The sequence below is a fragment of the Paroedura picta genome, chromosome 5, assembly GCF_049243985.1.
Source record: "Paroedura picta isolate Pp20150507F chromosome 5, Ppicta_v3.0, whole genome shotgun sequence".
Classification (NCBI taxonomy): domain Eukaryota; kingdom Metazoa; phylum Chordata; class Lepidosauria; order Squamata; family Gekkonidae; genus Paroedura; species Paroedura picta.
The window spans coordinates 38,908,078-38,924,057 of NC_135373.1; the positions used below are offsets into that span (position 1 = coordinate 38,908,078).

The window sequence follows — 15,980 nt, forward strand, 5'->3', positions numbered from 1 at the left end:
TCAGGTTGGATGTTCGGAATAAAGGGGACAGAGCCAGGAAGGAATGGTGTTTCAAGAAATGTTGAAAGAAGCCCCTAGTCTGCAGTTCATAAGGTCTCAAAAGGGAATTCAGTGTGTGCTGCAAATGGGATTGGATTGGATTATGCTGGATATGATGCTGGAATCATGCAACCACCAAGTGTAAACATTACCTCATAAAGTATCCGTGGGGGTGGGACTAGTCTGGAAGTGGCTCCCTGGTGTTGCCATCTGAGATCTCCATCTGAGACCAACAAAGATCAGCTAGGATCCTCGCTCCCAGTTTCTTGACCTACATGTTGAACGGAGGGGGGGAAGGCTGATGGTTGGCCATCTTGTTTTAGTGTGATCTTATATTGTTATATTTTAAGGGTATTGTTGGGGGGGCTTATTGTGTTTTGTCAATTCTTGTAAGCCGCCACAAACATCCATGAGCAGCGGTATATAAATATAATTATAAATAAATAACCCACAACACATACCAGGGCAGATTGCTTTAAACATGCTAGTGGGAAAGAGGCATATGCCTTTGGGTTGGACACTGGAACAGGCAGAAGAGTTAACTTTTCCAGGGTCCTTGTCCACCTTTCCTCTCCCCCACTTTATTTAAAAATAACCCTCTTCCAATAATTAAAAAAAAATCATGCATTACTGATAAAATCTGCCAGTGGTTGGGAATGCATGTGGTGGGTGGGAATTGTGTCTCTCCGGTGGTGGGTGGGAATTCAAGTGCTCAAGCTCTTCTATAGCAAAGCCTGAAAGCCTTCTGAAAGGCAACACAACTTTGTCTGATGGGTGGGGCATGCAGAGGGGATTCCATCCTGTGGCAGGAAAACGCTTAGAATCACAGAACCATAGAGTTGGAAGGGGCCATGCAAGCCAGCTAGTCCAACCCCCTGCTCAATGTAGGATCAGCCTCAAGCATCCATGACGAGGACCTCTCACTGCTGTTCCAGCTTGCCTTGCCTTTTGTCTCTTCTCAGGAGATTCCTTTTGACCCCGCCCCCCATCCTCCTAAGAAATACAATGCTGTGGCCAAGCGATAAAAGAGACAGCAAGCAGGCTTTAATCATTTGTCTTTACAAAGATAACTTCTTTTAAAATGGGAGTTTGCCATCTTCTTACTCCTCCCTTTCTCAAAGGTAGTTTTAATTTTTTTTTTGTTTCCTGTTTTACAATCATGGAAATCAAAGCAAAATGACCCCAGGATTTTTCAAAAGTATAGAAATCTGTCATCTAACATTACTAGAGAACAGAAAACAAAAGGCGCAAAGGGAAGTAGGAGGAAATATCAGAGGGGGTTTGGTCTCACTTCTAAAATGCTTTTTTTATCCAGCAACCGGGACAAGCATGCTGGAGGTTCTCTTCTGTTGCACCTCTCCTGCCTTCAAAGCGTGGAGCCTGGTCTAGAAGAATGGCCTAACTGGAAGGAAAGCCCCCCCCCACCCCCTCCACCACATGTAACATTCCCACAGCTGCTTTGGCCCCCGCTGGGTGGGCTTGTCTGTGAGCAGGCAGTCAAGTGTACCTCTTCCTAGGAAAGGGCCCTCTGGCAGGGCTTGTGTCCTCAGGCACACTTGGTAAGACAGCAGCATCAAGGGGGAGTTGGAATGCCGAGGGGGGTTTTGGTAGGGCTTACAATCCTAAATTCACCCTTAAGAGCCCGCCTTTCTCTAGGCACTGGAAAGGAGGGCAGTTTAGCAAACTTGGCTGGTTAGTGGGGAAGAAGAAGGGGCCTGAAAACAATCTCTTTCCCAGGCTGAGCACCACCCAAGGGCACCAAAAATGAACGAGCAGTAGCAACTCCTGAGACATCTCAAATTATTATCACCCTTCAGATTGTGGCCTTTAAACTGTGCTTGGGGTACATGCAGAAGTTTTCAGGAATGTCCTCCAGGAGCAGCTGGGGAATCTCAGCCATCTCACCATGATCTCCCACCTTCATGGAAAAGAATTCAAAGCTGATCCCTAAAGGGGCAATTTCCTCTTTCCCCCAGACATTGTAGTCTCAGGATACAACAAAACCAGATGCACGAAAGCCAGCAGAGGAAGGACTGGAAGGATTCTGTGCATTTCTATACAGTCATCTGTTCTTCTCTCCTCTCCCCATCCCATCCTCAGCCCTGCCTGTACCCCAATTTGTGCTATAACAGAAGCCATGTTCATAAGTTACACTGAATGCGTATACATCCTGCCTATACGTTTGCAATTTGGTTTATAAGGAGGAGCCAATGTGCATTCACTCTACACATAAAACCACTGCCCAGATAAATGTGCAGCTTCAGTCACGTGTTCAGTTGTATGTGCACTGAACGTCACATGAGAATTACTCAAGAAAAACCTTCACCACACATGGATTGTACATGTGTTCTCTAAAATCAGAGTCCAGTGCAAGCACTCAAAAGCTCACGCCCTGAATAAATCTTTGTTGGTCTTAAAGGTGCTACTGGACTCCGATTTTATTGTGCTACTTCAGACCAACACAGCTACACATTTGAATCTATACATCTGTTCTCTGTGACTTATGAACAGGCCTAGACTTGGAGCTGGGTAATCGCCTCAACAAACCAGCTACATGTGACAGGACAGGTTTGCAAAAATGAATCACACGTGTGCTTGGCACAGCACTGTGCTTCACTGAGCTGTCAAGGGCCAACAGAAGGATATGTTTGCGGGTCCGTACGATGTAAGCAACATCCGGCAAACCGAAGCAGGAGTTCTCCATCACTGCAGTCCTTGCTGTGGTTACAGTCTTGTTTGAAAAGTGCTTTCATTTCGTACAATTCCAGGTGCCTAAGAACAGACTGGTTTCCTCCACCCCTTGCCAGTTGGCAATGAATGCATCCCCCACCCCGCCAAGAAAAATGGAGCATCCCTCTGGGAAACACAGCACCACGCAGCTTCAACTCAGCCAGCCACTCCTCCTGCAGACGGTAGAGGGGGAAGCTTTCTTCTGTGGAAAAGTTCTCATGCACACACGCACACACACGCACACACAGAACCCTTCAAGGGGAAGAGCAAAGGATGGGCACACCAGCAAACCCAGCCAAGAAAGCCTTCAAGGCTCTAGCTCTCCAGACCAGGAAGGGGGAGGAGGGGGGAGATGGAAGGGACTATGTGCGAAAGTGGTAAAAGAAAGGTGTATGATTGAAGAAAGTGAAACCAGCACAACTTTTGCATAAATATCAAGGCCTTCAGAGGCTAAGGCGGTTATTCTTCCTCGCTGCCACGTCTGGGATCCTCGTCCGGCCTGCTCGGGTCCCTGAGATTCGGTTTGTGTTTTGTTTTTGATTCCTGTATCTTGAGGTGGGGGCAGCACAAGCTCTTCCCTTACGCCGTTTCCTCCCATAGACCTGCAAGAAGAAGAGGCGGGTCAGCTTAGCTCTCGCTCTGGAGAGTAGGAATCGGGAGCGTGAGACCTGGATTTGAATTCTGCCGTACTGGACAGGCTTTTTCGACATCACCACCTCTCACAACGACTGCTCTGTGTGCTCAAAATAATAGAAGTTACGTCTCCAGTCAAGCTGGAATTCTGCTCCATGGCCAAATGGGAACCGACTGGCAGAATACATTCAAATGTTGAAAATACTCACCCCCCCCCCCCCAGCCACAGCACACAGAATTACAGAGCCCCATCCTCTATAACTGAAAACAGCCCTTCAGGGCTCGGCTGAACCGTCCCCACCCTGTGGCCATCCCAGTCACATCCTGAAGACAGAGGCCTCCACCTTCAGCAATCTGACTCATGGCTGGACCAGATGGGAAATTTCCACTAACAGGACAGAATCCTCCTTGGGTCTGTTCAACAGCTTTTGTAGGCTTGCTGTGGGAATACACTTAGTCTTGCAGACTCCCCCTCAGGGGCGGGGGATGTTCCTTCTGTACCCCAAAAGTAACCTCTCAGGAGAGCAATTTGCACTGTAGAAGGAGAGGTCCGCTGATGGAAATCCCTCCTGTCAGCAGAGATTTACCACAGGATTGAAACGGCTGTGCTATTGCAATAATTCACCTCCTGGATTTTCCAACAGTATCCTATTAGGGATGTGTGTGAAAAGAGGGGGAAATGTTTGCCTGATGAGGTAACCCTGCTTTCTGCTGCTGGCGGTGCCATTTTCCTCTGTTTAACTGCCAATGGCAGGGGTAGTCAAACTGCGGCCCTCCAGATGTCCATGGACTACAATTCCCACGAGCCCCCTGCCAGCATTCGCTGGCAGGGGGCTCCTGGGAATTGTAGTCCATGGACATTTGGAGGGCCGCAGTTTGACTACCCCTGGCCAATGGGGACTACCCTCATTCTGTTTTGGCTTCCCAATGGCACCCAGGTGATTTGGCTGCGTGACTGAGGTGGGGTGAGGACTGACACTTGTGCTTAAAAAAAGAAAAGGATACCAGCTGTGGCAGAAAACACCACAGAAAGGTGGGAGGCAGGAGGGTCTACATTGTTACACAGCTCTCTCACCCCGCCCCCCCTCCCCAATCCCTCTTTCCCATCAAAAATGTTTATGGAGTTTTTGGCTAAGCTGCTCTCTAGTTACACCCAAAAAGGAAGAACCTTTCCTGTCAAAACATTATGTGAGGGAGACGGCAATAGATGGAAGGAGGGGGAGGATAGATGGATCCACAAGATCCAACACTGGAATGGCTCCTCACAACAACTCACAATTCCTAAGGGATGGATAGCTGTCACCCCTCATGAGAATCAATGTGGCACACAGTTGTCCCCTACCACACTTCCAGCCCCACCAACAAGAGTCAAGTCTCTCCCACATTCCCCGCTCTTGAAGACTTAAAAGGGGGAAAGGAGCACTGGTAATTAATCTTTAATCTATTTTTAAATGGTTATTTAACATTTTTAGGGTGATGTGACCATATATGGCCATGTTGACCTGCCGTCCCCCCCCCAATGAAGAAGAGTTGGTTCTTATATGCTGCTTTTCTCTGCCCAGAGGAGTCTCAAAGTGGCTTACAATCACCTTCCCTTTCCTCTCCCCACAACAGATACCCTGTGAGGTGGGTGAGGCTGAGAGAGCCCTGATATTACTGCTCGGTCAGAACAGCTTTCTCAGTGCTGTGGCGAGCCCAAGGTCACCCAGCTTGTTGCCAATGATAGGCCTGGAGAAGGGAAGGGGGGGCCCCGCATGGGCATGTGCACAGCTATGCTTCTCAACCATATTCTGTACAATCACACCAGTTCTGGGGTTTCTCAAAGCCTGAAGAATGTTTCAGGGGGTTCGTAGTGGTAAAAAAGTTGAGAAAGGCTGAGATAGAACCTTGAGGAAAGAATTCTTTTTTTAAGCCTGTGTGGACTGTAATACAAATGAAGGGGAAAGGCACATGCAGAGGTCAATGCAAGCAAGGGGAACTGAAGATTTTTTCTAAGCAGATAGACTCAGAATCCTACTTGGGTCTGTTCAACAGCTTTTGTAGGATTGCTGTGGCAATACACTTAGTCTTCCCTGGGGCAAGTGGCGCTGCCATTACTGTTCAAAGTCAGGGAAAATAGCCACAGACTATTTTGAAATGATGGGAGCGCAATCTGGAAACTGCTGGAGTGCCACTCAGCAGTAATGGAGTCTCAGTCCTAACTTAGTGAACATGGAGGTCACTCTTTTTTGTTTTCTGCTTCTTGCGAGGGAAGAGCTGCAGCCTGACAACTGCAGCCATTTCAAGCGACAGGGTGGCACAGCTCCTGCACCAAATGCTGGTATGGACAAGTTTTAAAAACCATGACTTGAAAAATCGGCTTTATTTTCTCTGTTCAATATTTTAAATCTGTAACACCCAGAAGGAGTGGTTTAAGGATAGCCAGTTTAAGGATTTGCAGGGCCCTCCTAAGTACAGGAACACCCAGACTGGTGGGGGGGGGAATGGGTCCCTCACAGTGGAAAGGGGTGTCACTCCAAGAGGGAAAAGGGGGGAGGAGAGACGCTACAACCCTGATCCATGGGAGGAAGGCACTGTGAGGGGCCCCTGGAATGTGGGGGCCCCTAGCGCGTGCTACGAGTGCCTGAAATCCAACTCAATGAAGAGTTCTGGTGAGCCTGAAAGGTTGCACAATGTTTTCTGTCAATTTGGTTGGCCTTCATAAAGACCTGGGAGGGAAGGCGATATCATCAGATCTCAGAAGCTAAGCAGGGTCGCTACTGGAATGGGCGGCTGCTAAGGAAGACTCTGCAGAGGAAAGCAATGGCAGACCGCCTCAGCTCACTTCCTTTCCAAGCCTGGCTAGAGTCAACCTAAGTCCATCATGACTTTAAAGCTCTTATCTAGGTATGCAATACTGATAAGTTCACATGTGGATTTTGTCTTTTGTGTGGGATTCTGCACGGGCCACTGTGGCTGGTCATGACCTTTTTGAACAAATGACAACCATTCCAGATAAAATGATGACAATGGAAGCAACCGAGAATTTGGACCCTCTTGTTCAGATGGACTGTTTGTTAGGCATCCAAATGGGAGGCTGGAGGCTCAGTTGAAAGGGCCATTCTCAGGATAGGGAGCAACAGGGGGAAAGCACGGATGCAGGCAGAGATACTTGGAAATAACCTCTGGCTTTACCAGAAGACTGGTGCCTGTGGAACAAAGACCTTGAAAAGGAGAGTATAGATGGCAGAGAAAGAAGCAAGGCCTTTCTCAATGGAAGAACAGCCCGCTTAAAGTGAAGATACAGGTAGAGAAGCCAATGAGGGGAAACTGGAAAAGGGGAGGCATGCAACAAGCGGAAAACAGCCCCTAATGCCTGTACTGACCATTCATGGGCTCATCAGTATGTTCCAGTTATGAATGTATTCTCACTGTTTACTATTTATTGTTCCATTGTTCTATGATTAATGACTTCAGTGTATTGTGCTTGTTCCTATGTTCCACGTGAACCACACTGAGCCTCCGGGGAGGACAGTATATATAAATGTAATAATAAATAAATGTAATAATAAATAAACAAGCAGCAGGGATTACGGACAGACGAGCATAGTAATAGGAAGCCCATGCCAAAAATACGGGAAGTAAGACAGGAAGGGAACCAAAATGTTGGAATGGTTAGAGGCAAGAGAAAGGGGGAACTCTTGATACATTGATCATGTGGCCATGAACCTTGGCTGCACCTGGACAGTAGGAAAGAGGGAAGGAATGTTTGAGGGTTTACCTAAACCTAAGGACAAAAACGAACAGAACTATCATCAAGGATGAGATAAAGCAAAGCTGGGGGGGATAGCAGTACTAACCAGCCGGGGGGGGGGGATTCAATTTGAGAAAGCAGCAGAAATTAGACAAGGAAAGACAAGGCAATGGGCAGCTCCCTGTCTTTCACACTCTCTGCCCTCAACTTCTTTGCCATCCAAAATATAGGGGCTGTGATTTCTTTTAAAAAGGCTTTCTAGGCTGCATGCAAGGACTGGACATGAAAAGGGCTATGGATATCAGTGAGGACAGGTTGGAGAATCTTTTTTCTCAAGCCCCAGAGGGAAGTCAACCATCCACCTGCAAAGTAAATTATGGGCCAGACCACAAAAGCCTTTCAATAAGAATTCTCACTCCTTTATCCGGAAGATGAAAGGTGCGGCTTGCCGGCGACCTTGGGCCACTTACGCAGCCTACTTTGGGAAGATAAAGTGGAGAAGGGAATATTGCAAGCCGCTTTGTGGGGGCGCCCATTGGGAAGAAGGGGGGTACCAATAAAGCATATAAATAAGCAGACATGCTCATGACAGATGGAAACATTTAAAAATATACAGGAAAATCTGAAAGAAAGAAAACTTGTGAGAAACACGGATTTCAACAGGAACCTTGACATGGACAGCCGGGGCAAGCCTGGCCTCAATCAGATCTCACATGCTAAGCACAATCAGGCCCAGGTAGGGCTTGGAAAGTTGACTACCAAGGAAGTCCAGGGTTGTCACACAGAGGAGACAATGGCAAAACTGCTTCTGCCCGTCTCTTGCTTCGAAAACCCTACAGCAGGGGTAGTCAACCTGTGTTCATGGACTACAATCCTCATGAGACCCTGCCAGCAAACGCTGGCAGGGGCTCATGGGAATTGTAGTCCATGAACATCTGGAGGACCACAGGTTGACTACCCCTGCCCTACAGGATCAACCATAAACTGGCTTGGCTGCAATTGATGGTACTTTCCACCACTGTGTCAACAAGGAGGGAGCATGACTCTTGCCCCAGCTGAAGACTACGGGACTTGCCTCCCAGTAGAGCTGCCAGGATCACCTGAATGGGGACCTCCCTCTCCCCACTCTGCACAGTCCCCTTACCTTGTGCTGGGGGGCTCTGCAGCAGCATCTCCGGCCCTGCAGGAGGGCTTTTCCTCCCCGCCTCCCCGAGAGAGGCCTGGTTCTCAGTCACTGCACTCTTAGTCCTGTCTCCAACAGCCGGCAGAGAGGAGCTCAGCTCTTCCACTCCAGGTGGCTTTGGGCTCTGGGGCGATGACGGCAGGTGCCCTGGTGCTAACAAAGGCTTCTTGGCTATGGGCGGGGGGATCTTCTGGGGCTTCTTCTGGGCCTGGAGCTTTCCTGAGCCTTGCTGGTTGAGCCCCGGGGCTGCCGCGGGTCGCTGGCCAGAGACGTTCATCAGTTCGGCAACCAGGTTCTTCTTGAGGTTGGCTTGGGCCTCTGGAGACGATGAGGTCTCGATCACCAGCTTTTTGGAGCTCTTTGCAAAGATGAAGCTGGCCGTGGAGGCTGGGGACTTGTGTAGCGGAGACAGCTGGCCCTCTTTTGTGTCGCCGGCGGCGGCTGTTGCCGCGGTGGAGGGTGCCGGCATAGTCAGCCGGTTCCTGGCTTTCCTCTCTGCCATTCCGAGGCCGATAGCATCCCTGGAAGACAAGGTGGAGGCCTTTGAGCGCACGGCGTTGTGCAACGGGTTGGAAGGGGATGCTTCTTTGGAACCCGCCGGAGGGCCCTTCAACGACAGCGACTTGCGAATAGGCTTCTGGGGGGCCGCCTGGGGCGGCTTGGCGTCGTCCGTGTTCTGTTCGACGGGCGACCTTGCTGCAGCCGGGCTCGTCACGGGACTGTGGGCATCCATGTTGATCGAGCGCAGGCGCACCATCTGCAGCAGAGAAGGGGTGACAATAGGCAGGCTGGCGTCCTCCTTTGGCATGGGGTTGCTCTTATTGCGAGAAGCCGGCTCCTTCTTGAGATCAGGGCGGGGGCCGCCTGCCAGCTTCTTAAGGCTTGGCTGGGTTTGCAGGCCGGAGGGCTGGGGCGCTGCCGGCACTGAGGCAGCAGCCTTTCGGTGGCTGAACTGAGAGCCGGAGGCTTCCCCCGCGGCGGGGAGCTTGGGAGGCGGCTCCCTGGTGGGAGCTGGCAGTGAGGCAGCACCTAGGACTCCCTGCTGCTGGATCTTGGAAGAGACCTTGGTGGAGAAGGAGGGCGAAGGAGTGGGCTCTTTGCACTTTTCGGCAGACGCTGCTCTTTGGTTAGCTAGCAGCTGCACGGCGGGAGGAGTCTCCTGGGCTTCAGCGGGAGGTGTTTCTGCCACGGCCGGCTGTGCTTCTGGTAGAGGCAGCGAGGAGAAGTAGGCCTCGTCTGGGGGAGGGAAGTCTGCCATGGAGAGATCGTGCTCGTCTGGCACAGGCGGGGGCGGTGGGGGCCACTGCACGTCCTGAGGGGCGTCGGGCTCGGTTTCCGAGGCGCTTGGCACTTCAGGGCCAAGGCTGACCTTCTTCACCGGGGGTGGCGGTGGGTGGTAAGCAGGAGGAGGAGAAGGAGGAGGTGATCTGCTGATGGGCTTGGAAAGAACGGGAGGCTCCAATTCGGCCTTGCCAGCAGAGGGCGAAGTGCGGGGCGGGTTATCGGCAGTGCTGAGCTCGGCCTGTTGAGGCTTGGAGGGTGGTGGGGAGAAGGGGGCCGGGACCTTGGGGTGAGGGGGGATAATGAACCTGTCCACCTTATTTGGAGCAGGAGCAGCGCCCGAGGGGGGCGACTCAGCACGGGGTGGATCTGATGCCGAGGAGGATAAGGACGTCAGGGAGGAGGAGACCGAGAGTCCAGGGGACTGCAGGGAACAGACCCTCTCCGGTTTCTTTGGTTGCGGTCTCTTGCTTCTGGGAGACGAGGCGTGGGAGAGGAGACCCTTGGTGTGGAGGGTGGGGGTGCCGCTCTGACTGGAATACCCGCTGGAGGGCGACATCGTTCGGCCAAAGTGGTCCGGGGAGCCTTGCTTGGCAGGCAGCTCCTGCTGACTGTCGGTGGGCAGGGGGCCGCCGTGAGAGAGGTCAGCAGAGCAGGCCAGGCTGCTCGCCTCGCTCTGTGAGGACGGGGAGAATACATCATCCTCACCAGCCAAGCTGGGACTCCCTAGCCGGGCCGCAGCCCACCCCTCACTGCCTTCCCGCGGAGGCCTGCGTTCCGGCTTGGGGGGCAGCCCCATGGACTTGGGCGCCCCACTGGCCTCCAGCTGCTGGGCCTTCTGGGACAGGGAGTAGGTCCTCCGTGGTGGTGCCGGAGGCTTCTTCATCTTCCGGAGGGAGACGCTGCGAGAGGTGGAGTGGTCGCTGCGCACGCTGGTGGTGTCCGAGCCGTCCGCCATGCTGCTGGTGCTGTAGGCGGGCGAGGCCCGGCCGCTGCTCCCCGGGGGCCGCAGGAGGTTGGGCGAGGCCGAGGCTGCCTTGATCCTGCCAGAGCTGGCCCTGCTCACTGAGCTGTAAGCACTGAGCTGGTCGAGGTCAGGCCTGGCCCCCGATCGGCCCTTCCCGTCCTGCCCCGCCTCGCTTGTTTTCTGGCTGTTGGTGCCCCCGTGGGAAGAGATGGTGGACGTGTTGGAGACGATCGTCTCGGTGGACTGCGAGTGGCTCCAGTTGTCGCTGGAGGACGAGTGCTCGCGGCTGCGGGGGCCGGAGGGGAAGCGCCCCAGCGAGCGCACGGAGGCCGGGCTGGCCGTCGCCAAGCTGCAGCGGCTGAGCGTGCACACCCTGTCTCGGGTAAGGGCGATGACGTCCACCATGGGTGGCAGGATAGCGTTGGGGATGATCTTAGAGAGATAGGTGCCTTGAGGGGAGATGGACATGACGGGGCGCAGTAGTTCCGGGGAGCCGGGCTGCGTGGTCATCCAGGGAACGGCCAGCGACTTGGGCCTGGCCAAGGGGGACAGCTTGGCCGCTGTCTTACGCCCCAGCAGTGAGTCGTCGTAGTAGATGCGGTTGATGTGGCGCTGGAGGGCACAGTCTGCTCCCTCCAGCTCCAAGGTCGGGAGGGAGACGCGGGCGCCGCCCTCCGGGACAGCGGTGGGCTCTAGTTTTCCGTCCACCGTGGGGATGTGGATGGTGTTGCCAGAAAGCTCAGCTCTGTTGGCCGGGGGCTGGGGACTGGGACTGGCTCTGACAGCAATGCTGCCTGGGCGTTTCTTCGAGTCGTATCCATTGCTCAGACCTGGGGAGGAGGGAGAGAGAAGGCAACGCGATGAGGAAGCGAGCCCAAGAGTCTCGAGGACAGCTTGAGAAGCTGCACATTTTGACAGGCAAGTGAGCTGGAGTGGCATTCAGGCCTGCAAGTGGACCTCTCTTTCTGACCACCCCAACAGTAAGGTTCATTGAACGGAATGAGTGCTGGATTCGGATGCCAGTGCGGCCATAAACTCACCTGGCAGCCTTGGGCAAGTAAAACAGGAACAGCAGTTTGCAAGCCCACAAGGTGATTATGAGAATGTAAAGTTATGTATGTGTTTAAATGCACTAAATGGATTATTCCAGGCAGATGCGTGTTTGTTCCTCACAAATCCCTTTTCCATGAGCAAACTGAGCACCTGGGAAAAGCCACGTCCTAAAGTGACCAGCAGGCTCAAAATGGGAACGGAGTTCTTACAGACTGACCCAGCTTCGGTTTTGTTACCCCAACTGCAGGTTTTGAGGTGCAAGAGCCACCCTCTCCCCCCCCCCCCACTTTCTTGCCTGGTATGGAACTTACCCAGCTCTTTCTGCACGTGTTGGGGAAGGCCCAGAACTGTCGTCCTCCGCTCCCTCCTTCTCTTCTCACCCTTCATTGAGGATTTGGGGAACGAGTCATGCGGCCGAAAAGTGGAGCCTGGAAGGCAAGAGAGGAACTGAGTTAAAGCCGGCGGGAGCCAAGGGGAGCTTAAATTCAGCCCTGCAGGATTTTTACTCTGAGAAATGGAACAAAGAAATCTGCCTGTGTGTGTGCTGTCTCACAACACCTTCTCTTCATGGAAGGAATTCAGAGCCCGGGAGGAGAATCGGGAAGATGGTTCTGGGCCAAGTCCAAAGGCAGGGACATCCCTGCCATCCAAATTTACATCCTGGCTCTTTCTCCAAGAGACTGCTCCCGTGTTCTGCAATGTGCTGCCATTTCAGTGTACCAGCTGGAAGTAAAAGGCATGCTCCCACCCCACCCCGTGCCATTACAGATGGGTGAGGAAAGAACACCATATTTCCAACCCCTGTCTTCCAGGCCTCCTGTTTTACACTGGTACCTTTCCGCTGGATCATCTCCGAACGGACGGACAGCGCATCCTCCGAGTTCTCTGTCGTGCATGACGGAGTCTTGCTTCGAATCGAGAGGTCATCCCCCTCGGCAGATGAACGGGAAGACTGTGTCGTGGCCAAAGGGAAGGAAGAGAATGGAGAACATGATTCCATCCTAGGTCCTTCCTCAGAAGAAAAAGCCAACCTCCAGACCCTGCTGATCTTTGAAAACCTCTGCAGCAATGTGAAGTCGACCAAAGGTCTAGTCAGATGCACAGTCTAGCAGGAGCCCTCCCAATAGGCAAATGAGTTGTGCCCTGCTTAAGGATTCATTTATTTATCATACTAGTATCAAAGCCCGTTTTAAAAAGGGGCTTTGAAAGGGGCGGCAAGAAGGAGGGCGTGAGAGGGTGGCCGCGGCTCCCTTTGGCCCAGAAAGTGGGCTAAAGGGAGTGGAAAGCCCCCCCCCCCGTGGCAGCAACAGGACTTTGCGGCCTGCAGGGAGGCTGCAAACTCTCCCCCCCCCCGGCCCCCTCCCAGCAGGAGTGTACCTGCAGGCCACAAAGCCCTGTCGCTGCCTCTCTCCTTGTGGGCGACAATGGAGGCTGCAGCCACAAGGCTTCTAGCAGACAAGGAGGGAGGGTGGGAGCTGGAGGGGGAGGGCCAATCAGGGTGGACCTGGACGGACAGAGCCCCGGACAGTCTCCTCCCAGGAGGCTGTTTCCCAAATATATAGGGGAGCAAAATAGTGTTAAGGATGGCTTGGAAGTGAGATCCTAAGGTTGTCTGGAAGCCAGGCAAGAGACATTTGGAGGTGGCTTACCATTGCCTGCCCCCATGTCATGACCTTGGAGATTGCCCTTCCAAGCACTAGCCAGGGCTGACCCTGCTTAGCTTCCAAGAGCTGATGGGATCAGGTTTGCCTGGGTTATCCTAAGGCAGCCTTTTTCAAACTCTAGACCATGATGGAACCCTCTAAATATTTTTTCGGTGTTCAAGGAACCCCAGAAGTGATGGCCTGCCCCTTCAGAGAAGTAGGATGGGTAAACAGGTACAGAAAGGAATACCCTGTCTGACCACTAGATGGTGCTGCGTGGTAATTGCACTTTTTGACTGGAATCAAAGTAAGGAGCCCTTTGGCTACATTTCCAAAAGCTGGATATACCTTTGAGATATGAACGGCATACACTGGTTAGTGGGGTGGGGAAGGATCTATTAGAGGTAAAATTAGTTACATAAATGTGTAAAAATATCTGTTGGGGTTCAATCGAGATTAATGGGCATGCTCTTGTATCCAGAAGCCTGAGAAAGGGAGAAGGTAATAATTATGAGAAAGCACTTTGCATATGTCCAGAGACCCCTTTCACTCCTAACTGGAACTGCCTTATCAGCATGTTTGTTGATATTCACACGACACAAAAAGGCTCGCAGGGCAATTAAATGGCTAATGCCAGCAATTCATTTCATTATTGAAAAACCAACAAAGCTGCTAGCCCTCATGAAGATACATGTCCAAGTTTGTAGATATCTAGTAAAACCTCAGAATGTCAGAACAGTTGCTGGCTAAGATACTTAGGGGGATAAAAGGAAGAGCTTCAGTGCCCTACGGAACATACACACCCTGTGCCTTCATCACAAATAACAGAATTGGGCAAACCAGTGCAAGGTTCAGAAAGTACTTCTGCTCACTTTTCAGTTGACGTTGCAGAATACCACTTTTCCTGGCTTAGAATTAATGCTCCCTGAATGCAGAATCTTGATTTAATATCAGCAGAGCTTGAGGGTTACCTTTCCCAAGGCAATGACATGTAGGGGGCATTGGAACCCCAGACATATTTGCATAAGCAAAGATATTTTTAAGAGACTTCCCAGTTATCCAGGGATATTTTTAAACAGACAATTAAAATTATAGTTGACTGATAAAAGACTGCAGCCTTACTTGCCTCTAACAGATAACACACCCAGACAGAGGGTACCCAAAGGGTACCTAGGAGCCTAGGAGGCTCAGAGATCTCTGCTGCGGTTGGTTACTCTCCCTCCCTGTAGCTGGCCAATTCTGCTGCCTGAAGCCCAAAAGGTTTACCCAAGTAAAAATTAAATGGATGCAGTCCATTTGCTTATGCAAACACACCTGGAACATAGAAAAGACCAACCCGAGAGAACAATCCCAACACGGGAAAAGGGAAAGGACAGTTTGCATGAGAACTTGCAGGCAAGCCAAGGCGGAAAATGCAGTATGAAAAAAGAAAGGATCACAATGAACAATCAACAGAAGAAAACAGGGAACCTTTCCAATGCAATATGTTTGTAATAATGTATTCAATGAATATCGCCTTTCCTATACATTTTTAAAATAGTAATATAAGGTAAGGTTTCAATATTCATTGTGATTTGACAATATTAACCCAAATATTGATATATAGAAGATTAGATATATACTTGTGTTGTTAATTTTATAGGAAAGGCGATAGGATTTTGCCACCTTTGATACTACAAACTGTTTTTGGAGATAGGTGTATTTGAGGTAATTCTTTACTGCATTGTTTAATTTGAGTAATATGGAGAGTAATCTGTACATTTTGAATTTAGGATTGGAGGATTCAACCACTGATGAAGTCAATGAAAACGGAATTTATCTAGAGGTCGTTATGGTTGTTCCTTCTGGTATATAAAGGAACTGTAAAAGAAATTGAATTGATATTCACTGTATACATTATCACAAACATATTGCCTTGGAAAGGTTCCCTGTTTTCTTCTGCTGAAGGTGGAAAATGTGGCTGGTTCCTGCCCAAGGTACACATAACAGGAGAGACCATGAAACAGAGACCATAACCGCCACCGTTCTTCCCATTTAGATACAGATAAATCTGTGTTTGCCAAACTCTCTCTGCATGCAGGCTGGACACACAGACACAGCCCCCTTTCAGGATCCCTGAGTAGCTGGACACTCTCAGGCAATTGCAAGAATGGCCTACGATCAGGCCCAAATTGTCTCCTTCAACAGTGCCAGATTTAGATAACCCCACCACCCACTAGTCCCCCAGCAAGGAGCACTCCCATCTTGGCACACAGACTCCACCAAAGTAGCAGGAAAATAGCCCAGAGCCTGCCTGAGTCGAGGGGAGGCAGATGCTGTGGGGAAGCTGCCACCAGTGGGCCCCACAGAGGCCACGTCACTCCAGTGGGATACCTGGGTGCAGATGCCCCGAGGAAAGCTGCTTACCTGGATGCTGTTGGCGTCGCTCTGATCCCAGGCCCGTTTGGTCTGTTTGTGTTTCTCTAAAAGGCAAGAGGAGGGACGTCAGCCACCCAGGGGATGATGGCATCCATCCTGATCCCCAGTGACCAAAACAGGGTGGAGTTTGGAGGTCTCAGAACTGCAGCTGATCTCCACACTACAGAGATCAGTTCCCCAGAAACAGAAACAGATTCCTTGGAGGATGGACTCTACGGCATTATATTCCACTGAGGCCCCTCCGCTCCCCAAGCCCTGCCTTCCCTAGGCTCCACCCATCAAATCTCTAGGGATTCCCCA

The 15,980-nt window shown here is 51.3% G+C and overlaps 1 protein-coding gene across 3 annotated transcripts in view; it reads right to left on the reverse strand.

Moving 5' to 3' along the window:
- Positions 1 to 1,061: 1,061 nt before the first annotated feature.
- NHSL3 (NHS like 3) overlaps positions 1,062 to 15,980 on the reverse strand; it is a 76,282-nt gene continuing 61,363 nt past the window's right edge. For all 3 annotated transcript variants that reach the window (XM_077337367.1, XM_077337368.1, XM_077337369.1), the window contains exons 3-7: positions 15,669 to 15,724; positions 12,454 to 12,571; positions 11,931 to 12,047; positions 8,280 to 11,396; positions 1,062 to 3,371 (exon numbers count right to left, since the gene is read on the reverse strand). In XM_077337367.1, coding sequence (XP_077193482.1) covers positions 3,349 to 3,371; positions 8,280 to 11,396; positions 11,931 to 12,047; positions 12,454 to 12,571; positions 15,669 to 15,724 — 3,431 coding nt within the window. In that variant the 3' untranslated portion in view covers positions 1,062 to 3,348. The remainder of the gene's footprint in view (positions 3,372 to 8,279; positions 11,397 to 11,930; positions 12,048 to 12,453; positions 12,572 to 15,668; positions 15,725 to 15,980) is intronic.